The 26,836-nt window shown below is 42.8% G+C and overlaps 1 protein-coding gene across 4 annotated transcripts in view; it reads left to right on the top strand.

The window, feature by feature from the left end:
• plcb1l (phospholipase C beta 1-like) overlaps positions 1 to 26,836 on the top strand; it is a 243,685-nt gene that overhangs the window by 158,139 nt on the left and 58,710 nt on the right. For all 4 annotated transcript variants that reach the window (XM_084082847.1, XM_084082848.1, XM_084082849.1 and 1 more), the window contains exons 10-13: positions 9,179 to 9,325; positions 15,547 to 15,704; positions 18,594 to 18,676; positions 19,284 to 19,368. In XM_084082847.1, coding sequence (XP_083938973.1) covers positions 9,179 to 9,325; positions 15,547 to 15,704; positions 18,594 to 18,676; positions 19,284 to 19,368 — 473 coding nt within the window. The remainder of the gene's footprint in view (positions 1 to 9,178; positions 9,326 to 15,546; positions 15,705 to 18,593; positions 18,677 to 19,283; positions 19,369 to 26,836) is intronic.

The following is a 26,836-nucleotide window of genomic DNA, read 5'->3' as shown; positions in this document are numbered from 1 at the left end:
ACAAGCTCACAACGCGTCGCGATGCGACGCGTTGTGAGCTTGTAGATATTCTATTTTCAAATAGCCTAGGTATAAAATAGGGCTAAAGTGGTTCATGTGTTTTTCATTATTTCATAGTTTATATCTGAAAAGTAACTAGTAACTAAAGTTTTCAAAGAATTGTAGTGGAGTAAAAGTACAATATTTGCCTCTTAGATGTAGTGGAGTATAAGTAAAAGTACTGAAAATTGGAAATACTTCAGTAAAGTACAAATACCTCTAAATTTTACTTAAGTACAGTACTTGAGTAAATGTACTTAGTTACTTTCCACCACTGATGCATGGACACACACACATGCAATGACACACAGAGACATGTGCACACAAGGAAACACGCATATATATCGTGGCTGTCTGGCAGAAACCTCTTATCTCCATATTCTGACTTTTTGTGTTTTTTCAGACATTAACGTCCTACTTACTTACTACTTCATCACATACTACAGCGTCACACTGTAGTAGATCTGTTACCTTTGCTACGTTTGAATTTAAAGTAACCGTTTTGGACATACAGGTACAGAGACGACGTGCGATGACACGCAGACATGTGTCACGCAAAGGAAACACGCATATGCGAGTACATTATGTACGCTAAAGACGCATACATTCAAAAGGTCACCACATACTCAGGAAATTACCCACATGCATACTAAGTGTATGCTCACGCTGTACTGTAAATAAATGCGAACGTCGGTACATTTAATGGCGGATGCATGCATGCTGAGCTGATATACGAATGCATTCATGCACATGCACACACACACACACACACACACACACACACACATGCACGCACTCACGCACTAGGGCATTAACAGAATAATTGAATATTCTAATATTAGACTATCAAACCACTATACGACCACTGTGGTTTTTCTACAGCAGACATGCAGCTGTGAGCTCTGGTGTTGGTAGTTTTCCTAATCCATTCATGGTTGATTGTTGTCAAATCATTGCATACCGTACAGTATTTCATACTGTATATATGAGGTTGTGCCTATAGGGCTGTACCCTGAAAGTCGACGCATCGGGCGAGGAGCCTGACGTCGACTCGCATTCCTTGAGTCGAGTCGTGAAAGCCATTGGCCAAAAAAAAATCACTATTTGTGAATGCCCTAGCACGCACTCACAAGCGCGCGCGGCCGCGCGCGCTCACACACACACACACACACACACACACACACACACACACACACACACACACACACACACACACACAATGCAACGCCTCAGGTCTGCCCTGACACAGTATCGTACATCCAACTCCCTAGAACACTCGACAGAAGAATAAAATTGGGTCTCCATTTCACACTCCCACACACACACACACACGCGTGCGAGCCTTGAACTAGGGACTCCACAATGCCTGAGGTCTGCCCTGACAGATTGTTATTATTTAGGACGAGGAGGAGGAGTGGAAAAGTGGCTTCCTCCAGTTCTGTCCCCCCACGCTCTCTCTCTTCTTCCATTCGTTCTCTCTCTCTCGGATAACAAGAAGAGCAATTCTTTCCATTCATCTTCCTGCAGCAGACGTGCTCCATCATTGCATCTTGAGTCCTTGACTGGGCTTTTATCAAACACACCGACATTGTGTGAAGGCAGATGGATAAATGGCTTTTAAAAAGCGAGGCTCAGTCTCGAGGAGAGACGCTGGCGGCGTTTCAAGCCATATTCATCGTTCATTCATCAAGTTATCACAGACAGACAGACAGACAGGCAACCTGTTTTGATGATTACATACACCTTGAGGCCTCATCGGAGTCACATTACTCTGAAGGTGAATAGGGCTGCAACTTTATTTTTATTATTTTTTGCTTTTACCTGCTTTATCTCCCCAATTTAGTTGTTATGCCAATGAATTCCTCCCCACACACATTTCTGTGTTATCACTGCTGTTGTGTACTACTGACTGAGGAGCCTCTACCGGGAGGACGTAGACTAGAGCCTTTGTCCTACTCCTCCCGCTCAACACTCCCTGCTGACAGGTGCTGTCCCAGCCCGTAGGATTACATGCAGTGAAATTTAACACTGCCCCCCCCCCCCCCCCCGTCCGGCTTCCCTACCCTGAACACAGGCCAAATTGTTTTAGTGTAGATGCTCAACAAAGCCCGATGCACCATGGTGGATTCGAACCCACACCCTCTGCGTTGTTGGGCAACTTTGGATTCTTTTCTCAGCGATTATTCTATCGATTACGTTTACGTTTACGTGTATGTGTATATTCAATTGAACATATGTAGATATGGCAGGTACTCAAGGTTAGAAATAATTACTAATAATCAGGTTCACACAAAAGAAATCCCCCCACTTAAAGGGATAGTTCACCCCCAAAATGACTTTTTTTTCTATCGTCACCCCATGGAGACTTGAATTCATGGATATTTTCTTTTTTTTGTCACATTCCTAAGCCAATCATTTTACGACCGGCAGCGGTTCCGGTGAGGAGACACAAAGGGTCACCTTTGTGTCTTCTACCGGAACCGCTGTCTACCGGTCGGCTAGTCATCAAATTATTGGCTTAGGAATGCGACAAAAACAAAAAAATATCTATGTCTCCATGGGGTGACTCATCGATAGAAAAAAAGTAATTTTATGGGTGAACAATCCCCTTGAGGTCTACTGTATATTAGTCGCACAACGAAAAACGAAAACAATCTGCAAGCTCACCATACGTTTCTCATAAAAATTGATTATATAAAAATCATTAAAGAAAATAAATATCGACTAGTTCTATGAACTGTTGCAGCCCTAAAGCTGAACATCCACCCAGTGAAATCCCTCTCAGCACAGAACATAATATTACCAAGCTACTGGCAAAAAGGCAGAGAGCTTTTAATTAAACTGGGTTTGATTTGTACAGCGATGTTCTTCCTCTGAGCTCCGGCTGTTGGCTGAGTGCCACGCGCACACATTAAGAAACATCCTCACATTGTTGGAAAACCAGGTCAGGTTTTATCTGAAAATGAAAATGCTTGTGGAGTGAGTATTATTATTAATATGAATGTTTTTGTTTTACTTGGACGATGCCACCCGGGAGTCGGTGATAACATTTTTGCAACGAGCATTCATCTGCTGACTTATTGTTGGATTACACACACACACGCGCATACGCACACACACACACACACACACACACACACACACACACACACACACACACACACACACACACACACACACACACACACACACACACACACACACACACACCTCTGAGCATGCGCGTTCTCGCTTCCCTCCACCATGCAGTCTTGTAGATCTGCTACTTTTGCTATTTAAAAAAAAAATGTAATCCTGAAATGTTTTGGCCGTATGAGCTTCCCCCCCCGACAGAGACGATAATGTTTTACAACTCAAATCTGGTCTTCAAACTAGCGCTCACTGAATTCAGGCTGTACGCAGGGCATGCAAATCAGACGTTCTGTGTGGATACTCGTTGGATTACCCGATCTTGTTCTTGTTCTGGAGGATCAAAATGTATGTATTAGGTTATTGAATACTAAGTTAGAGCAAAGATAGAGCAAAGATAAAGGTACTGTAAAAGTCTTCTTTTTAGGGAAAGTTTGGGGGAGAATGAAATGTACTTTATTTAATAGATGATGATTTTTCTAAGGATTTAAACCACACTATTAGCACATGTAGTATAACACATTGAGCTGCAACAGCAGTGAGTCAAGAACCAAACCAGTGACACATACAGAGACGTGCCAGCTCACAGTACCACAACTGTGTTTGTCAGTCTGTGGCGGAAAGTAACTAAGTACATGTACCCAAGGACTGTACTTGACTGGCTTGACTGCCAGAGTATTTTCATAAAGTACTCCCCCAGTGCCAGCGATTTTCGTGTTTTTCTTTGTTGTTATTTTGTAATTTAATTTTCAAATAGTTTGTCTTTCTGCGGTTTTAAACACATACGACAGATCGACCAGCAGAGAGCAGTAGATTGACACCTCGATCACTCGCTGACTCGCTCGACCCCCCCCAAACAGGCTCAAACAGTCCATACGTCATAACCGGATGTGACGTTTTCGACAATCGTTGATCGGGCTTAAGTACGACGTGATACACGACTACGATGACTGTTCGTCACCCAGACTAAAGAAAATAGAAGCGGAGCTCTCCGTTCGTTTTTTATACCATGTGAAAAAAAAACGTGTTTTTCCCTATTATGGCCGAAAATGACCGGGAAAAAAAAAAGAGAACCGGAAACGGAATCTGCGCCATGAAACCGTAACCTGGTGAGTCTGAAGGAATCAGAAAGCGAAACCGATGATGAAAAATAAACAGAACAGCGCGATCACAGTAAAAAGTAAAAACTCTGGATTTCTCGTTCTGGCACTGAGGGCATTCAGAAAAAAACTCGGGATAACTCGGGGCTTGGCACTGAGAGAGTACAATTTTTAGGTATTTTTTTTATGTATTTTAACTTTGCTGGAGTGTTAATCTTCAGTACTTTTACAATTTACTCCAGGATGGTTCCTTCCCGACAGAGACGAAATGTTCAAAGTGAATACGGGGCGGCCGTAGCTGTAGGTAAAGATGCCTCCTGGGACACGGTTGGTTCCCCCGGTTTGCGTCACGCCAGCCGTTTGTGGCTGGCAGTGTGGGGGGGGGGTCCTCACGGGGGGGTCAGCAGGGAGGACTGATCTGGGCTCAGATGTCACAGAGGTAGTGTTAATTAGTCCTGCTATACTCTGCAGAGGCCATGCCGCATTAATTAGCATAAACTGACCTGGGGGCCTGCGGAGACTGGCACGCTAGCATCACTTAGCATATTTAGCATACCGATGAGAGGGAGAGTAGGAGTGAGTGGAGGGAAACTGTGCGGGTGTGGGGATGTGGGGGTGAGTGAGTGAGTGTGTGTGTGTACTGTGTAAGAGACCTATCTCTCACACACACTCACACGCGTATACAGACACATTTTCTTGGAGTCCATAAATTTGCCCCTGTATTGCCAATAACAGGAGACACAGAATGGGAGCGGTGTGAAATAAGATGGAGAAGTACAGCAGGAGTGTAGCTTGGTACAAATTTAGGAGTGCGTGCACACACACACACACATACAAACATAGATTTTTGTATTAACCCATTAAGACCTGGAACTGTGTCATTTTTAGATTTGAGCTAAAAAGCATTATTTTACACTTTGGGCTATTCAAAAATAGCAGATATACAAGCGCATAGCGCGGCACCGAGTGCCGCGCTATGAGCTTGTAGATCTGCTATTTTTGAAAAATCGTGAAAATGTGTGCAAATCTTCTGAATATATATATTTTTAAATCGAACATTTTTAACTCAAATCTTTGCTTCTGGGGGTCCCTGGAACAAAATATTTTGATGGGGGTCCGCGGCCAAATACATATAGTTTTGGGGGTCCTTGACATGAAAAAGATTGAGCACCACTGATATAGAAACATACGTTTTTCAGAATACTGTTGAGATTTAGGAGACATGTAGAATCGGCTTCAGGTCTCAATGGGTTAAATAAATTGGTTTTGGAGCAGTGAGAGCAGAGCGCACTGCTTATTGAATATGTTTTGCCTGCCTATCTGTTTGACTGACAGATGTATTGATCACCGAGATAGCAGTGACTTGGAATGTAGTTGCTTCAATATTAAAAAGATAATAAAGCGTTGATGTGGTAAACTACCCTTTGTTGCCAACTGTCCCTTGAAATACAGAATCGTCCCTTATTTGGAAGATAAAAGACGTGTCCCTTATTGAACCGATAAGGCCGGGTATAACGGTTGCAACACTCTTAATTGTAGCACCAATTACAGCAATATGAGAGAGGCGGGAGGGTCAGTTGAGAATAACCAATAAAAGGATAAGCAGATAACTTCAGCTGAATTTAATATGCAAAAAAATATAATAATTCAAATAATAATAAACAAACAAAACAGACTCAATGGAAAATAGCACACTAAAATGTCAGCGGATCTCTTAAAGGGATATTTCACTTTCAAACATGTTTGGATTCATTTTAACGTCTACTCAGGCTTTTGTGAGCACACCAGACAGTGTTTAAGTTGCTTGATTCAGTATTTAGATATTTGATATTAATTTTATCAGACACGCCTTCTTCCTATACAAAGCCATTGTAACTTCAAAGTCACCATGTTTCCTCCATTGAAAACACACATCCTTGGTTCTGATATTGTCCTTCTGATGCGTGAGGGGACTGTGTTTTTTCAATTACTTTTTTAATGTGTTTAATACATTTTTATTAATTTCCCCAACAAAAATAAAAAAAAATGAAAACAAATATTGAAAAAACACGGCCCCCTCGAAGGACAATATCAGTCATCACACACCGGGTGTTTTAAATGAGTCTTGGGCGGGGTTTCCCAATCACTGCCCACCTCACAGCAATCATACAGCATGCATACCAGCCTTAACATGAACATGAAATGACACAAATGGCTTCTTATAGAACACAAATCGGTACATTAATAGACGATAAGAAAACGCCACATAAATGACACACTGCAAACAGAAATACATGTGACTCTGGGCACAGAGGTTACAAGGAGGAGCACACTTAGCTCCTTATTTAATAACCTGCCAGATACACAACACTTTCAGTTTGAAAGGTCTTTTCAGACGAGGAGCGACAGGACACCTGGGTCCGCGAGGTCACACTGCACTCCTTGTGTGAATAGACACATTTGTAAGTGTCGCCTAAAAAAAGGCTCAACACCTTTCCACTCTGGCCGCGTGCAGGTGTGCGTGTGTGTGTGCGTGTGCAAGAGAGAGAGAGAGAAAGAGAGAGAGAGAGAGACCTGCTTTTTTCTACGCCTGTCAGTTTTCCAGCGTCTCCCTGCCTGCTCACTCGCCTCTCATTTAAAATGAATTACTAGGCTTGTCAGTCGCTTCTCGTGTTAACCCATTAAGACCTGAGGCCGATTCTACAAAATGTCTTCTAAATCCTAACAGTTTAAAAAAAAAAAAACGTACATTACTATGTCAGTGGTTCTCAAACTTTTTCATGTCAAGGACCTCAAAATGATATGTATTTGGCCACGGACCCCCATCTCAAAATAGGTTGTTCCAGGGACCCCCCAGAAGCAAACATTTGAGTTACAAATGTTCGCTTGAAAAAATATATATATTCAAAGATGTACACACATTTTCACAATTTCTCAAAAATAGCAGATCTACAAGCTCGTAGCGCGGCACTCGGTGCCGCGCTACAAGCTTGTATATCTGCTATTTTTGAATAGCCCAAAGTGTAAAATAATGCTTTTTAGCTCAAATTAAAAAATGACAAAGATGCTTTTCCCGGTCTTAGTGGGTTAAAAGACCTTTTAATGTCCACACACATCCAACTCAGTCTGAGCTGTCGTCAGTCAGAGAGGCAGATGGAGTGAGGGAGATAATGAATGCGTACAGGAGAGAGAGAGGGAGGAATAGACTGTAGAGAATAGAGATTATGTGCAACTGGTAATTACCTGCTCTGCTATTCTCTCATGGCTGTAGAGACACATTTCACTGCATGCTATGCTATTATTATCATTAGGGCATGAGGTTTGTGCCGTACTGAGCGAGCACACATTTATATTTAAGATGGGTTTTTGGCAACACTTTAAGTGAAGTGAAAAACTACCCGTTAAGTCTTTGCAAGAAGACAAAACGTTTCTGCCTCCACCTCCACGAATGTCATTACTTTACTTAAATTAACCAGTGACCACTTATAGTGACTTATAAGTTTGAAGTCGATTGGTTGGACGGTTCTCCAGATACATGAACTACAGACACCCCACACACGCACACGCACACACACGCACACGCACACACACACACACACACACACACACGCACACACACACGCACACACACACACAGACACCCCACACACACACACACACACACACACGCACACACACACACACACACACACACGCACACGCACACGCACACGCACACACAGACACCCCACACACACACACACACACACACACACACACACACACACACACAGATTTTGCGTACATATAGTTAGATTACAACTAACCAAACTACAGCTGGGAATTATTGTACACTATGATCCTTTCATAAGACAAAGGTCTGTAAGTGTCCAGAAAATATGAAATATTATGATGCTTAGATGTATGATTATTGTTGAGTGCTTATAAGTATATTTAGATGTTGTTTTACGTTTATAATGCATTAAAGATGTGGGCTTATATATATGTTTTTCTTCACTGTTTTTCCCAATGAAACGTCTAGATTTGACCCAGTAAGCAGAGTAAACGAGATTCATGATTGCACTTTTGCATAACTAGTGTCCATGTACAACTGCTAAGCATTGTGCCGTGCTACTCTTTAAGTGTCTTAACCACCTTCAACCTGGCATCCCTGTTTTGCGCATGCCATCATAGGCAGTGGTGTAAAGTAACTAAGTACATTTACTCAAGTATTGTACTTAAGTAAAATGTTTAGGTACTTGTACTTTACTGGAGTATTTCCAATTGTCTATACTTTTACTTCTACTCCACTACATCTCAGAGGCAAATATTGTACTTTTACTCCACTACAATTATTTGAACTTGCTGTAGTTACTAGTTACTGTGCAAATATAAATTATTACATTTTAAAACATACATTAACCACTTTAGCCTTATTTTATACCTAGGCTATTTGAAAGCTCACAACGCGTCGCAATGCGACGCGTTGTGAACTTGTAGATCGGCTATTTTCCAAACATTTTAGTACTTTTACTTTTGGTACTTTAAGTACATTTTCATACCAAAAATGTTATACTTTTACTCAAGTACATTTTTAATTCCGGACTTTTCCTTGTAACAGAGTATTTCTACATTGCAGTATTGATACTTTACTTTACTTACTTACGTACTTTTCCCACCATTGCCTGTTGTGCCCATGCCATCATAGGTGACATTATGTCATATTTTCTACATTTCTAAAGAAAAAACAAGGGAAAATAGTTTTTCATCACCTGCTCCAATTCTGCCCAATGAGACGTCTACATCTGACCCAGTAAGCACAGCAAACAAGATTCACAATGCATAACTAACATGTTATATGTGTGTGTGTGTGTGTGTGTGTGTGTGTGTGCGTGTGTGTGTGTGTGTGCGTGTGTGTGTGTGTGTGTGTGTGCGTGCACGTGCGTGTGCAGGTCAGATCTCGGTGGAGGGCTTCGCCAGGTATCTGTGCAGTGAGGAGAACTGCCTCATCCCTCCAGAGAAACTGGACCAGAGTGAAGACATGACGCTTCCCCTGACCCAGTACTTTATCAACTCATCACACAACACATACCTCACAGGTACACACACACACACACACACACACACACACTCGCTTGCTTGTGTGTATGAACTATAAGTTTATGCGTTTATGCACAGATACACTCTCTGCCTTTCTCTCTCCAATTCAATTCAATTCAATTCAATTCAATTCAATTCAATTCAATTCAATTCAATTCAATTCAATTCAATTCAATTCAATTCAATTCAATCCAAAGGAGCTTTATTGGCAAGAGAAAACATACGTTTACATCGCCAAAGCAGATGTGTCAAAACTCAATGTAATGTATGTACAAATGGATGTGTCACATTGCAACTTAGAAAATCTAGCTTACAAAACTGCAAAATGTATATTTGCTTTTAGAAACAGTTATACAGTAAGTCCACGTAGGCAAGGGTAGCTTTGATATAAAGCTTTTGAAACAAATAGCACTTTTTCAAGGTGTCGCAGTCACTTGGTTTAACACTTTAACACTTGAAAATTGTAGCATTTTATCAAATATATTTGATTTAGTACCCAATAAACAGCAGTTTTTCAAAACTATTTAGAGGTAGTGGCTCCGTTCATACAGTACTGTAGTTCTGTCTCTCTCTCTCACACTCTCTCTCAGGTGGCTTTTCTCTCAATTAAATTTTACTCCCGAACAGTTGCGTGCGTTTCCCCTGCTCCTCACACATGGATAGTTGACTTGATCATTCGGAAACACAATTACCTTTGCAGGCGTTAGCGTACATCTCTGAATGGAAATAAATGGACTACATTTACGTAACTCATCAGATCTGTTCATTGATATTCATGAGTTTTTATATTTCTTTAGGCTGGTGATTACACATCTGCACGCACGCACGCACCCACACAAAGACACACACCAACACACACAGACACACGCAGAAACACACAGAAACACACACACACATACACACACACCAACACACAGACACACACAGACACAGAAACACACACACACATGCACAGGAGCGCGCACTAGCTCGTACTCGCATGGTTTTGCAAACTTTTGGGGACATTGATTTGATTTGACTCTCTCATTGATTTGCATTCATGCCGCATCGCCCTGCCCACCAATCCCAACCCCCCACCCTAACCTGATGAAACTTTAGTCACATCTAATTTGTCATGCCAATTCCAATCAAGTCGTTTATCGTCCAACATTTATCGTCCACACACACACACACACACACACACACACACACACACACACACACACACACACACACACACACACACACACACACACACACACAGTGGCCCTCATTTATCAATCTTATGTAGAAACCATCGCAGGAATCATCTCACGCAGGCCCGGATTAACACGAAACCCCAAAACCCCTGGCAGCGCCAATGAACTAAGAACACAATGCAATCATTAATCGCAATTATTTGCGTGACAATGAATGGTCATGTACCATGACATAATCGTGACAGCCCTAGCTTCTGCGGCTAAAGCTGTATGCATTAATCATGACAACATCCCGACACTGCACAATGCACAAGGTAATGAGGCTTCAGCGCTCTGTGACATAATGACGCTTTTGGAGACAGCAGCTGTGAGGATCTTGTGCTACGGCAGATTAAAAAGCAGGAAGAAAAAGAAATGCTGGACTTCTCGTTCCAAAAAAAGCTAGACAGACAGTGAAACCTGGGGAAATGTCCATCCGCTGCTGTTTCGCTAAAATGAAAATCCTTTCGCATCTACGCGCACGTATAGGTCTTAATAGAGTCAGAATTGCTGTTAAATCTTGTTCAAATGGGTGACGGATGATTAAAGCATCTAACCTAATATGATAGATTTCTTTTAAATTCCTCGGTTCAAATGCGTGTATGCGTAGGGGTATGTTCGATATTAGATCTATGCTGTGATAATGCGATTTACACTTGAGCTATGTTGCACTTTCACATAGTTTTAGATCAAAACATTTGAATACAGATTTTATTTATTTATGCAGCTTAGTTTTTAGCACAGGTCACATTTAACACTGAGTTTTTAACCTTTGAACTCTCGAGACTGTAGCTGCTGTGTTGGTTTTTAGCGCACAATGAATTTCACATAGCTTTTGCTTTGTAATTGGTATTGCTGACAAATAAAGTCAATCCCTTGAACCTAGATGTTAGGTCACATCATTTCAACCCATTAAGACCGGGAACGCATCTGAGTCACTTTAGATTTCTTTGGCTATTCAAAAATAGCAGATATACTACTTTTGAAAAATCTTGAAAAAAATAAATAATATTTTTATCAAAAAACTGTTTTAGAAAACATTTTTAGAATCGGCCTCAGGTCTTAATGGATTAAGTGAATAAGTGGCTGCTGTTCATGTTTAATATGCCTGTCAGATCGTCAGACTATGATGCACCGTATGTCTACGATGAAAAAACATTTGTGTACTCCCTCCAGCTGAGACCTGAGGTGAGATTTGATCGTTGCCTATACGCTCACAGACTGACGAATGGCAACAATTGCGGCGAGATGAGATGAGCGTACGTCCAATTTTTCAGTCTGTGCGAGTTTGATAAATGAGGGCCACTGTGTGGCATCTACGTGCTGCAGAGCACACGGCATGCTACAACGGACACACACACACACACACACACACACACGCACGCGCACACACACACGCAGTGTGTGGTAGTCACATCTACGTGCTCTTGGCAGAGCACACGGCGTGCTACAGTGGCCATTTTCTATTGAGAGAACATTAGCATTCATCTATTCAAATCTATTCCGGCAGAGGAAGTGAAGAGTATCAGATCTTTCAAGTGAATCGAATTTTCTCCAGTGCGACGGCAACGAGGAAATTCCTTTACAATAGAACCGCTGGCTTGTGACCGCAGTAAACAAACAAACAGAATGTCCCTGAGTCACCCCAATGCTGCCATATTCCTTCCTGCAGCTGCTTATATGCATTATGGATAGGGACACACTGTGACATGATAATAAAACATGAGGAGAAGATTACTACTGTTCATGGGAGGAAAATATAGAAATGCAAAGAATTAATGAATATTTATGAATAAATTAATGTGTTATTCTTTTGTCAGGATAATTGCTTGACCCATCCCACATCAGACACATCAATTAACAAAACACACAACATTCCGGTGTATTACCCCGTTGGTTCTCAAAGTGGGGTCCGGGGACCCCCAGGGGTACTTGAGGGGGTTCCAGGGGGTCCCCATGATGGATAGGAACCAAATGGGTCTGTAAAATGGGTCTGTAACTCTGAGAGTGTACAAATGGAACCAAATGGACCCTAACGGGTCCATTTGGTTCCATTTGTACACTCTCAGAGTTAAATTAACATTGTTTTTACAATATAAATTGGGGTCCCAGAGATAGAAATGCCATTAAATGCGGGTTCGTAGCCTCTAATGCATGTCAAACTGGGGGTCCATGAAATTAAAATGGTTGAGAATCACTGCTAGAGCCGTAAAAATCTTCTCTTATGGGGGTCCCTGGCATATCTTTTCAAATGGGGGGTCCGTGGGCTAATAAGTGTCAATTTGGGGGTCCCTGACATGAAAAAGTTTGAGAACCACTGTATTACCCAACCAGCAACTCATAATACAGCGTGAACATAAACAGCAGAATATATTTACATATATAATATGCATGCATATATACATACATACAGTACACATTCATACATACATACCTGCACATAAAAAGTAAAAATGAAGTGAGAGTTTATTATGTATCTATCATAAGAGTTGATCTATTATAATACAGGGTCTAATAATTGCGTGGCTGTGTATCCGGGGCTCCATAAACCCTATACTTGGTTGGTCAGGGCTCTACACGAGTGTCTTTTCTGTTTTGCTCTACATTAAATATCTTTGCTGAAAATAGCCGATCTACAAGCTTTACAATGCATCGCTTGCAACGCAATGCATTGTGAGCTTGTAGATCGGCTATTTTCTGCGAAGGTTTTCCCCATAATATAGATACGATTTAAGTGGTTAAGTTATGTCAAAAGATGTGAAAAAGAATGGTTGGAGGTATCGATGATGCACACGATCGATACAGCAGTTTGTGAGATTAGCCCCGGACAAGCACACACACATACAGACCCTTTTGTAGATCAAGGGTTCCCAGGACCCAAACTTACAAAACACATTATGAATTAACCTGTTATGCCACAAGTAGTGAAAATAGCCGATCTAGCATTACAACTTGTTCGCGCTTTTAAATTTGTTTTGAAACAGTTATTAAAAAAAAGTACATTTGAGGATATAAAAAGAACATGAATAGATAAACAATTTTGTGGGAATTGTTTTAGGAAAACAACATAAAAACGGGTCCTTGGGCCGCAACCTGTGTTGCCAGATTCTGGGAGAGAAACAAGCAACCAGGTCTAGGAAAACAAGCCCAAAAGAAGCGACTATGGGCCACATGAAACATATACATCAAGCTATTTGAAAATAGCAGATCTACAAGCTCACAACGCGTCGCTATGTGAGCTTGTAGATCTGCTATTTTCAAACAAATCCTTGGGGGGGAAATTATAATAAGCAGACCTGGCAACACGGGCCGCAACCCTGTGTTTGGGGCAACACTGTTGTAGATGGTTGGCCTCCTACAGGGCCAACCGTGTAAAGCTCTCCCCTGCCTGGGCGGAGTGTTTGTCAGCGTCCCGCTGGGTGACTTCATGGATGGTAATGGGAGGGCAGCGGGGCGTTTTATGTATTCGTTCCTGCTGATTGCCGTCGCTAATCGATAGCAAAGCGGAGGCGTGTTCCACGCGGCGCGCGGCACAGGATCTCATTTAGAGAAGAACCTTCTCCTAATTGATTTAAGAAAGAGCGATGTAGCACTTTAACCCCCCGGGGAGGCTGGACGGAACACCAGAGGACAAACAATGGAGCGTGCGCGTGCACGTGCGCGTGCGTGTGTGAGATCAAAAGAAAGATTATCAGACAGAGAGAGAATGACAGACAGACAGACAGACAGACAGACACCCACACACACACAGCCATAGTGACAGAGAGATAGAGAGAGAGAGAGAGAGAGAGAGAGAGAGAGAGAGAGAGAGAGAGAGAGAGAGAGAGAGAGAGAGAGAGAGAGAGAGAGAGAGAGAGAGAGAGAGAGAGAGAGAGATAAACAAACAGACAAGACAAGACAGACCGAGTGACAAAGAGAGACAGAGAGAAAGAGAGAGAGAGAGAGAGAGAGAGAGAGAGAGTGGGACATTGGGAACGCATCTGTGTGCCATTTTAAGATTCCTTGGGCTATTCAAAAATAGCAGATCTACAAGCTCATAGCGCGGCACTCGGTGCCGTGCTATGAACTTGTAGATCTGCTATTTTTGACAGAGTGACAAAGAGAGACAGAGAGAGACAGAGAGAGAGAGAGAGAGAGCATGTTACAGGAAGAGTGAGAGAGAGAGGGACAGAGCGAGAGTTACAGAGGGAGATAAACAGACAAGACAAGACAAGACAGACAGAGTGACAAAGAGAGACAGAGAGAGAGAGAGTGGGACGCACCCAGCAGCTTGGAGCGGCTCCCGCGTTGGCAGCGGTGCAGCTGCTAATGTGAAGAGATAATTGCTTGGTTAATGGTGGCAGGCGATGGTTCACCTGCCTCGCATAATGACAATTGTATTGTTCTCGCCGCATGAGGACAGCAAGCGCCGTTAATGAGCTCTGGAGAGAAGTGATGGGAAAGGCTTTTATGTGGACAGCCCCTGTCTCTTAGTCAATCAATAGGACTGTAACCTCATGGGCCATGCTCTAACTCTGTGTGTGTGTGTGTGTGTGTGTGTGTGTGTGTGTGTGTGTGTGTGTGTGTGTGTGTGTGTGTGTGTGTGTGTGTGTGTGTGTGCGTGCGTGTGTGTGTGTCAGTGGTGTAAAGTAAATAAGTACATTTACTCAAGTACTGTACTTGAGTACAATTTTGAGGTGTTTTTACTTTACTGGAGTATTTCCAATTGTCTATACTTTTACTTCTACTCCACTGCATCTCAGAAGCAAATATTGTACTTTTACTCCACTACAAATATATTGATACTTTTACTTCAGTAAAACATTTGAGTACTTTTTTCCACCATTGGCTCTGACTCTGTGTGTGTGTGTGTGTGTGTGTGTGTGTGTGTGTGTGTGTGTGTGTGTGTGTGTGTGTGTGTGTGTGTGTGTGTGTGTGTGTGTGTGTGTGTGTGTGTGTGTGTGTGTGTGTGTGTGCACGTGCGTGCGTGTGTGCACGTGCGTGTGTGTGTGTGTGTGTGACAGCGGGCCAGCTGGCGGGGAACTCGTCGGTGGAGATGTACAAGCAGGTCCTCCTGTCGGGCTGCCGCTGCATCGAGCTGGACTGCTGGAAGGGACGCACCACCGAAGAAGAACCCGTCATCACGCACGGCTTCACCATGACCACGGAGATCTCCTTCAAGGTGAGACCAGGAGGGTAGAAGAAGAGTACAGGGTGCAGGGGGCTGAGGATAAAAGGAGAAGAGAGGAGAACAGGAGAGAGGGAGAGAGAGAAAAACATTTGCAGAGGTATACAACTGGATATCTGGTCTGAAAAAACATCTGTCAGAAACCTACAAGTGGAGATAGATATTAAATCCTGTTGAAATGAGGGTCATACAATGCTGACGTTTTTCCTTTTTCTCCTGTGTAAATATAGCTGTTGTGTCTGTCTTATCCCAGCCTGCCTTAACCCATTAAGATCTGGAACGCATCTGTGTCATTTTTGTATTTGAGCTAAAAGATTTGACACTTTTGTTATTCAAAAATAGCAGATATACAAGCTCATTGAATTACATAGGACCACAATGGAAACAAGTCCCCAGGACTTTTTTTTTGTAATATCCTTTTAAGTGTTTTACTGTACCTTCGTGCTCTTTCCATTTTTCTGTTTCTAAAATAAAGTATTTGATTCAATTCAACAAATATAATATTTAGAGCATCCCAAATATGTGTTGGGAAACAGACTAAAAAGACAGACAGACAGACAGGCAGGCAGGCAGGCAGGCAGGCAGGCAGACAGACAGACAGACAGACAGACAGACAGACAGACAGACAGACAGACAGACAGGCAGGCAGGCAGGCAGGCAGGCAGGCAGGCAGGCAGGCAGACAGACAGACAGACAGACAGACAGACAGACAGACAGGCAGGCAGGCAGGCAGGCAGGCAGGCAGGCAGGCAGGCAGACAGACAGACAGACAGACAGACAGACAGACAGACAGACAGACAGACAGACAGACAGACAGACAGACAGACAGACAGACAGACAGACAGACAGACAGACAGACAGACAGACAGGCCTTTTCAAGGTGAAATATACAGGTGGGTGCACTGATTGATGCAGCACATTTATATGTAATGAAAGTAACCTGAGGAGCAGAGTAAGACTGATGGAGTTATATTGAGAATGAAATAGCAAAGTGAAAGAGCAGCGACCGACAGACAGAGAGAGTACGGGAGAGATAGAGAGAGAGAGAGTGGGAGGACGAGAAGGAGGCTGTGTGTTATTAGACGAGAGCTTTTTTCCACAGAAGGTAAGAAGGACTTTAAATTAACTCAAGTTCATGTTTGTGTAACTGACTCGGTTCATCGTTGCAAAGCCTTGCTCTGCAAAGCCTTGGTTAGACGTTTAGCTGCGTTCAGCAGTGACCTTCAGCACACATTATCCTGTTTAAGGCTCTGACAGAGTCTATAAGTGCATAACCTCGGATCCCAGGCTTGTGTTTTTTCTCCCAAAGAGAAGCCACGGGAAACGTTGAAATGAAAGTGAAAATTAAAGTGGATAGAAGGGGACTGCTGACAGTGATTTTGGTTTATTTTGCACCCGGTCAGCTAAACACAGACTGGGCCCTACAGTATCTTGCGCTCTGCCTTTCCCCGTTATGCCTAAACTTTTTAGGCATCTTTTACTATTTTGCAAAAAAAAAACATTTTAAAATCCTGACTCTCTGAGTTACAGACCTGTGACTCCTCAAGGACGCCAGTTTGAGAACCTGAGTTAGTGGTTTCCTTTTCAGGAAACCTTTCGTGTTCTCACATTACATACTACTAATACTGTTTTACCGTTCAGATCACGCAAAGCTGATTATAAGGTATATGCCAAGTACAGCTGAAACACTGTGACGGCGGACGTATGCTGAAGTCAATTTAGTTCACATGGACCCCAGCAGAGTCTGGACCATGCAATGGACTACAAATTAGCCTTTAGTAAACATTAATTATCTCCCAGGCATTCTTCGCTGATTGGGGTTATTCAATCCAGGGTCAACTAACGTCGTGCCCACATACCCAGCATTTCATTATTTGCCCTGTCTGACCGGAGTGATTAACCGGCCTATAGACTAGAGCATTGGTTCTCAAAGTGGGGTCCGGGGACCCCCAGGGGTCCTTGAGGGAGTTCCAGGGGGTCCCCAGCTAAATGATAGATTAGGCACCAAATGGACCCTTATGGGTCTGTAACTCTGAGAGTAACGGGTCCATTTGGTTCCATTTGTACACTCTCAGAGTTAAATTGACATAGATTTTACAATATAAATTGTGGTCCAAGTGATAGAAATGCCATTAAATGGGGGTCCGTAGCCCTAATGCATGTCAAACTGGGGGCCCTTGAAATTAAAATAGTTGAGAATCACTGCTAGAGCCGTAAAAAAAATCTTCTCTTATGGGGGTCCCCGGCATATCTTTTGAAATGGGGGTTCGCGGGCTAATAAGTGTCAATTTGGGGGTCCTTGACATGAAAAAGTTTGAGAACCACTGGACTAGAGGGTCAAAAGCTGTTATCGGCCCCAGGGACTGAAAACTGCTCTCTGCCCTCTAGGGCTGATACTGTAACTGTGATGGCAGTATAGGTGACCAATCAGCACAAGCCAACAGGCACTGACATGTCACCATCAGACATGGTTGTCAACCACCAAAGATGGATGTCGTGGTAGAAGTCATGGCTGAGGAGACACTGGAGTTTATCAAAATGATAGTGCACGGCACGCACATCCAAGTGCCCAGGTGCACGACAAACAACAGTACATACAAGAACAATAAGGTCTGCACACTCAGTAAACAATAAGCCCCACAATTTGCGATCACACCAGGATCTATTCACGCAAGGATGAATAGCGAACGTATCCGATTCACAAGCTCACATTTTACTAGGCTAATTATGTCGGGCTTACGTGGTTAAACTGTGACAAAATGCAAATTTCTCATTGTATTTGTGAATAAATCAGGCCATGGGTATTATGATAACGTATTGCCCATTGATGGCGATAATGTACATTTATCATAACTAACCTCCTCTCTCTGTTTGAACGTGCAGGAGGTGATCGAGGCCATCGCAGAGTGTGCCTTCAAGACGTCACCGTTCCCTGTCATCCTGTCCTTTGAGAACCACGTGGACTCGTAAGTTCAGCGCCGTGCGGGACTATTTACCTCATTGATTGCCGTGTTGTTGCCTGTACGTGCTATTAAAACACTTACTGGTTCAGAGGTAAGGAGCAGTTTGGGCCTTAAAGGCTGCAAGTGGTTGACATTAGAAGCCGTGTGAATGTGTCAGTGTTATTGGTAATTACAGTGCTTGTAATATTATGGCCTTTGGCCTGTTTGAGTGAATAAGTGTGTGTGTGTGTGTGTGTGTGTGTGTGTGTGTGTGTGTGTGTGTGTGTGTGTGTGTGTGTGTGTGTGTGTGTGTGTGTGTGTGTGTGTGTGTGTGTGTGTGTGTGTGTGCGTGCGTGCGTGCGTGTGTGTGTGTGCTAAAACATTCTGTTGGCCGCTGTTTTTTATTGAGTTTTTTAATAATGTATTCTGCACTGTAATTTTACGAGGTTACTCTTTATTTTGACCTCTTTTAATTTAATTTTGTGTTTATAATATGTTGATTTTGCACTCCCTCAATGCTCTGCGTATCTTGGTATCGTAATGCTTAATGTAAATGTATGTAAAGCACTTCCAATTGCCTTGTCGTTGAAATGTGCTATACAAATACACTCGCCTTGCATGTCATTCCCAGGCCCAAGCAGCAAGCTAAAATGGCAGAGTACTGCAGGTCAATATTTGGAGATGCTTTACTAACAGACCCCCTGGAGAAATACCCTGTGAGTACGCAGCATATCTCACACACACACACACACACACACACACACACACACACACACACACAGACACAGACACACACACACACACACACACACACACACACACACACACACACACACACACACACACACACACACACACACACACACACACACAGGTTTTTATTACCATACTTGTGAGGACATCAATAGCTGAAAGTAGCCAAAAGATAGCCGATCTACAAGTTTGTAACCTAAATATCCTAATCCTAACCCCAACCTGAAAATCGTCCTAATTCTTCCCCAACTCCCTAAATCACACACATGCACGCAAACGCTCAAAAGCTTGCAGGTGTGCAGAAGTAGGACGTTAATTTACGTTATTTTAATATACCTAGGCTATTTGAAAATAGCAGATCTACAAGCTCACAACGCGTCGCATCGCGACGCATTGTGAGCTTGTAGATCTGCTATTTTCAAACATTTAAGTACTTTTGGTACTTTAAGTACATTTTGATGCCAATACGTTTGTACTTTTACTCAAGTACATTTTTTTATTCTGGACTTTTACTTGTAACAGAGTATTTCTATATTGCAGTATTGATACTTTTACTTAAGTAAAGAATTTGAGTACTTTTTCCACCACTGGTGTGTCCTATCTCTGAGCTCTCAGGAGGCTGTGAAGGGCAGCGGTGTGACATTAAGCGGCCTTACGCTGCGTTACGCTCTAATCTCTGTGCCCGCTTTCCTTGGCAAGCCTTTATCAATTTCTCCTCAGTTGCCATGGCGACCAGTCAAAAGCTTTTTGCTCCGTCCCCTTTGTGGCGAAACTCCTGCGAGGCGTCTAAGTGTGTGTGACGCACACATTCTCAAACACACTGTCTGGCGCACATACACACACGCACGCATGCACACGTGCATTCTGCTTCTCAATTGTCTCTTGTTACACACACACACACACACACACACACACACACACACACACACACACACACACATGCACGCATGTGCACACACGCGCGCACACACACACACACACACACACACACACACACACACACACACACACACACACACACACACACACACACACACACACACACACACACACACACACACACACAAAGACTTCCTCATCTCCATTTCCATTTATACGCAAGACACATTATACTCTTTCTCTCTCTCTCTCTCCTTCTCTCTCGCCCCCTTCCCTCTCTCGCCCCCTTGCTCTCTCGCTCCCCCTTTAACCCATAAAACAACCATTTCTCCTGTGAGAACCAGGAAAAGTATCCTCACAACTATGTCTTTTTCTCTATTTCTGCTGTACACACGCACTCACAAGTATAGTCATTGATATAAGGGCACACTCGCACTCGCACACACTCTCTCACACACACACACACACACACACACACGCACACGCACACGCACACGCGCTCCTCCGACACACTTGTTTGGGGGGCCTGGGAGTGCTGGTTGCTGTCCCTTGGTGCAGAGGTTTTCAACCCTTTTCATGCCAAGGACCCCTAAATTGATATACATTTGGCCGCGGACCCCCATTTGAAAATGTTTCGTGCCAGGGACCCCCAGAAGCAAAGATTTCAGTCAATTTTCGCTTTAAAAAATATAAATATTCAAAGATATGCACACTTTTTTCAAGGTTTTTCAAAAATAGCCAAAGCTAAGTGGTTAAAAATGATTGTGACGCTATGTTAAGTAATTTCGCTGGGGACCCCCTGGTACTCCCTCAAGGACCACTGGTGGTCCCCGGACCACTGGTTGAAAACCTCTGCCTTGGTGGAATGGAACAACCACAGCAGGGTTCCCAGTGGTGGTTAGCGTTATCACACTGGCAGGGAGCTATCCTCTGAGGCTGTTCTTCTGCCAAAGACACAGAGTCCTCAGAGAGAGAGAGCCAACAGCACAACACATCCATCTGACATCGGACCGGCTCACTTTCTACAAAGGAGAGAGGCTGCAGAGAAGTGGAGAACGAACAAGTGTAGACCAGGGGTCTTCAACAGGGGGTCCGGGACCCCTAGGGGGTCCTCAGAGTTACACCAGGGGGTCCGCCCCATATCTTTGGGGTAGGATATCTTTTTAGCCGAAAATAGCAGATCTACAAGCTGACTCGTTAAGCACTGAGCTTGTTTAAGATGAGATCCCCATGCACACACATCATGATGACATATAGGAGACAGACAGATATACACACTGATACAGAACGTCATACAATCAGTTTAGAGGTTACTGGTATGAAGACTGAAAAATATGTACAAGAGAAGAAAAAGAAAATGGGGGGGGGGGGGGGTTGGGGGGGGTAGGTTAAAACTTAGACAAGGGCTATTTTCGAATTGCAGCCTCCTGAAGGTGTATCTTTAGGGCAGTTTTGAAAGTGAGTAGGGCTTTACACTCCTTTACTCCTTTTGGTAGGGCATTCCACATTTTTGTTGAAAAACTCCAGAGAGAGAGAGAGAGAGAGAGACAGCGACAGTATAGTCCGGGAATTGGATTTCTAGCCTTTGATCAGTGTAAATAACTGGGGAAAGGGGTGAGCACAATGACAGCCCACTCCCCTGTGGCGCTGTGCTGAGACCAGCCTCTACACAGCAGCAGTGTGGTGAATGGGGATATATCGGCTGTGCTGAGACCAGCCTGTACACACACTGCAGTGTGGTGAGCAGTGGTGGAAAAAGTACGACATTTTTTTTACTTAAGTAAAAGTATCAATACTGCAATGTAGAAATACTCTGTTGCACGTAAAAGTCAGGCATTCTAAATTTACTTGAGTAAAAGTACAAAAGTATTGGCATCAAAATGTACTTAAAGTACCAAAAGTAAAAGTACTCATTATGCAGAATGTCAATTCATTTCATGAATGTTTCAATTCGTGAAAGGAGAGGATTTTTATTTCAAATGTATACAAATCCTTTGAAAATAGCAGATCTACAAGCTCACAACGCGTCGCATCGCGACGCGTTGTGAGCTTGTAGATCGGCTATTTTCAAATAGCAGAAATATATAGATAGAGCTTAAGTGGTTAATTCATGTTTAGTAATACAAATCTAAATCTAAAAAGTAACAGGTAATAACTAAAGTTCTCAAATGATTGTAGTGGGAGTAAAAGTACACTATTTTCCTCAGAGACGTAGTGGAGTAGAAGTAAAAGTATTGAACATTTAAAATACTCCACTATAGTAAAAAATACCTACATTTCTTTTTTACTTAAGTACATGTACTTAAGTACTGGTGGTGAATAGGCTATATCAGCTGTGCTGAGACCAGCCTGTACACACAGCAGCAGTATGGTGAGTGGGTTATATCAGCTCTGTAAACTCCATATGGGTGCATAGGCACCCCGTCGGTTCCATGCAGAGTTTAGGATTAGCCCATTAAGCCCGGGGAACGCGTCTGTGTCACTTTAGAGTTTAACCACTTTGAACCATTATTTTATACTTTGGGTGCCGCGCTATGAGCTTGTAGATCTGCTATTTTTGAAAATCTTGAAAATGTGTGCAAATCATTGAATATATATATTCTTTAAAGCTTTTATTTTTCACTTAAATCTTTGCTTCTGGGGGTCCCTGGAACAAAATGTTTTGAGATGGGGGTCCGCGGCCAAATACATGTCATTTTGGGGGTCCTTGACATGACAAAGGTTGTGAACCACTAATATCATAGCAACATAAGTGTTTCAGAAAACTGTTAGGATTTTGAAGACATTTGTAGAATCCCCAGAAGCAAAGATTTGAGTTACAAATGTTTGCTTTAAAAATATGTACATATTCAAAGATTTGCACATATTTTCACAATTTTTCAAAAATAGCAGATCTACAATATGTATATCTGCTATTTTTGAATAGCCAAAGAAATCAAAAAATGATTATTTCCCTGTCTAAATGGGTTAAGGAAAGGATTAGAGATTTATCTGCAAAGTCAAGCTACTGTACAACCAACTCCCTTAGAACACTACACAGTACTACCGTACATCCAACTCCCTAGAACATTGCTTGTCAGAGTGGGGTCCGGGGACAGCCAGGGGGGTCCTTAGGGGGGTTTTCCAGGGGGTCCCCAGCAAACGTAGTTCACATAGCATCACAATCACTTTCACCACTTAATCCATTTATACTTTTGCTATTCAAAAATAGCAGAACATTGTTTTTTTATGAAGTATCGAAAATGTTTGGAAAATCTTGAATAGTGTCTTCTCTTTTGGGGGTCCTTGGCACAAAACATTTTCAGATGGTGGTCCGTGGCCAAATGTATATCAATTTGGGGGTGAAAAAGTTTGAGGACCACTGCCTTAGAAAACTACACACACCGTACATCCAACTCCTTAGAACATTACACTGTATGAACCAGGACAGGCTCAACAAAATAAGAACAAATGAATAAACCTCCATCTCAATTACACACACACGCACACGAACGCACACACATGCACGCACTCAAACGTATTTCCATACCAATATCCATGCTGTGGACATAATATAAAGGGCTTGATATACTTTGTTGTGCACAACGCATTGTGAGCTGGTATACTATAAATCCGACTTTTAACATTCATTTTAAATATTAATGACATTTTCTTTATAAAGATGTGAAATGACTGTGTGATGATACCTTAGTGGGGTTGGGTGGGGTGGTCCTTGAGGATTGTCTGAAATATGCCGGAGTTCAACAAAGGTTGAGAGAACCTCTGATCTAAATAATAGAAAGTAAGTCAAAAAAAGAAGAATAAGATTGAGACATAAACGCAGTGCAGTTTGTGTGCCGTGGGCTAGGCAACAGTCTTTGGTATTTTATGCATGCGTGAGCGCCTGTTTATTCAACATCACCGCTGACTGTTTTTAATAATGCATTATTAATACGCATAAACAGTGAGATCCCAAAGCAGTGAGTGTACCCTATAAATAAATCACAGACCTGCCTACTTTGCTCGATCACCGCCTCCCTCAAGAGAGGGCGAGTGTTTGTGTTTAACGCACGGCCTCCCTCGGGGAAGCTGGTTTTTAGTGTTGAAAGTGTAAACTTCAATGTTGTTCCTGTGTCTGCGAGGTGTGCGGTCGCCGACGAGCGCCGCTTGCTCAGCAGAATCCTCGCCTATTCGACTGCAGGACGCCGGTCGCGTCGCCTGAGGCCGCAGAAAGTAGCGCAGCACATGCTAACGCGTTCGCATGCACAATCTCAGTCATAGGAGCTAACGTCAACACAAATTTCAGTAATATCCCATTCAATCCGGGAACGCATCCGTGTCATTTCAAGATTTCTAGATCTTTTAAGCTTGTAGATCTTCCATTTATTTATTTTTTAATCGTGAAAATGTGTCAACTCTTTTCAAGCGAACATTTTTAACTCAAGTCTTTGCTTCTGGGGGTCCCTTGAACAAAACATTTTGAGATGGGGGTCCGCACGGCCAAATACATATCATTCTGGGGGTCCTTGAGAACCACTTATATAGAAACAAACATTTTTCAAAACACTGTAGATTTAGAAGACATTTGTAGAATCCCCAGAAGCAAAGATTTCAGTTACAAATGTTTGCTTTAAAAATATATATATATATTCAAAGATTTGCACAACCTTTCACGAATTAAAAACAAATAGCAGATCTACAAGCGCTACGAGCTTGTAGATCTGATATTTTTTTGAATAGCCAAAGGAATCTAAAAAATGACACAGATGCGTTCCCGGTCTTAATGGGATATATATATAATATTTATTCTGACAGACAGACAACCAAAGTTCTTATGCGTGCTGCTGTCTCCTGCCTGTAGCTTTGGATGCCTCACTTCAGTGACCTCTCCTTGGGTTCCTCCAGGCTGGCAATTTTTTGCAAACGTGGCAGAACGTGTGCCGCTTTCCAACTGCTCTGTAATCAAAACAGCAGAACGCTTTTTTTTTTTTGGTACATGCACCTGCTCCCTCCTCCCCTGTCATTCTCATAACAACAACCCTCCCTGGGCTTTGTTCAAATTCAATTTTCAGCAGTTGCCATAACAAAAAAGGAAAAGGAGGGAAAAAAGTCCCACATCTTTCCCCCCAGCCAAATGTGTATATCAGAAATATTCAGCATACAGTGCACTTCCTCTGTCTACGGTATATGGACAGATGTATGTGCTATCTCTCTCTCTCTCTCTCTCTCTCTCTCTCTCTCTCTCTCTCTCTCTCTCTCTCTCTCTCTCTCTCTAAAAAGCACTGCGGAATCAACAGACTACTAGAATTACAAGACTAATACGTAACCTACAGAGCTACGAAACAAGAACAAAAAACCCAAACCACTCAGGGAACAAGGACCGAAGTAGACCTAAATGTCCAAAAGTATATAAACACAGTCAAAGGAGCGGACTGTGACAGTCCTTCTCTTAGCCTGGCTCCAGACCATAGACCCCGCCCACTCCACTGAGTGGACTGGCTCTCGCTTCAGTCTGATAATCAGGCTGTCTTTCTCTGGCTTTGTTCAGACTGTTGGCAAATCTGCCTACAGGAAGTTTTTTCTCTAATGTGATCTTCAGGACTGACTGTCCACACTGTTGTTTGCAAGCGATCAGATCGGATTTGTGAATTCAGACATCACTGACCTTTCTTCATTGCTTTTTTTCTGTAGTAACGACGTAACAACATAGGCGTGAGTAATGCTCTGTCATACGACGGTGTAACTCACTGAAATAAAAAGCAGATCTACAAGCTCATGATGTCACGCGGTGCGGATATACAGTAAATCCGACTTCGGTATCCAAGCATTTGGACTGAGACACATCTTTAGAATTGAGACATCGGATAATACACAAAGAGAAGATATGTACCTAGTGAAAGTATTCTTGGCAGCTAGTAAAATAGCAATAACAAGGCTATAGTACAAAGCAGATCCTCCGATTTGTGAGCAGTGGCTGAGCATTGTGGAAGAGATATTTGATGGAGAAACTAACTCATAACTTGAGATTGCAAGAGAGAGACTATTCCTTGAAAAATGGGAGAAATGGACTGAATATAGAACCCAACAAGACAACCCTGCTCTGTGACTGTAACTGTGAATGAAAATCTGCAAATAACAAAAAGAAGAACAAAATCAGATTTGAATTGCATCTCAAAACTTCCTGGGGATTCCACTCTGGATAGTTGAAAAATCTGATTTGGGCTACCAGTGTGAACATCACTCTTTCACTCTTTCTCTGTCTGTCTGTCTGTCTGTCTGTCTGTCTGTCTGTCTGTCTGTCTGTCTGTCTGTCTGTCTCTCTGTCTCACTTGAGATCTTAACCACGTCATGCGTTGTGAGCTTGTAGCTTGACTATCTTTGGCAACAAACATTTGGTGTAGAGGGGAAAACCGCGGTCCAAGTACAGTTGCAACTCAGGTCCGTTTCACTAAGAATAGAGGGTTTCGGCGCTCGGGCGGTGCAGCTGTCCGGGTAGGTTGTGGGTTTGAATCCGCCGTGGTGCATCCGGCTTTGTCGAGCGTCTATCCGAACACAATTGGCCCGTGTTCGGGG

The sequence above is a fragment of the Gymnoscopelus microlampas genome, assembly GCF_963454915.1.
Source record: "Gymnoscopelus microlampas genome assembly, chromosome: 16".
Taxonomy (NCBI): Eukaryota; Metazoa; Chordata; class Actinopteri; order Myctophiformes; family Myctophidae; genus Gymnoscopelus; species Gymnoscopelus microlampas.
The sequence above is the reverse complement of the archived record's forward strand: the minus strand, read 5'-3'. Positions and strand labels throughout refer to the sequence as shown.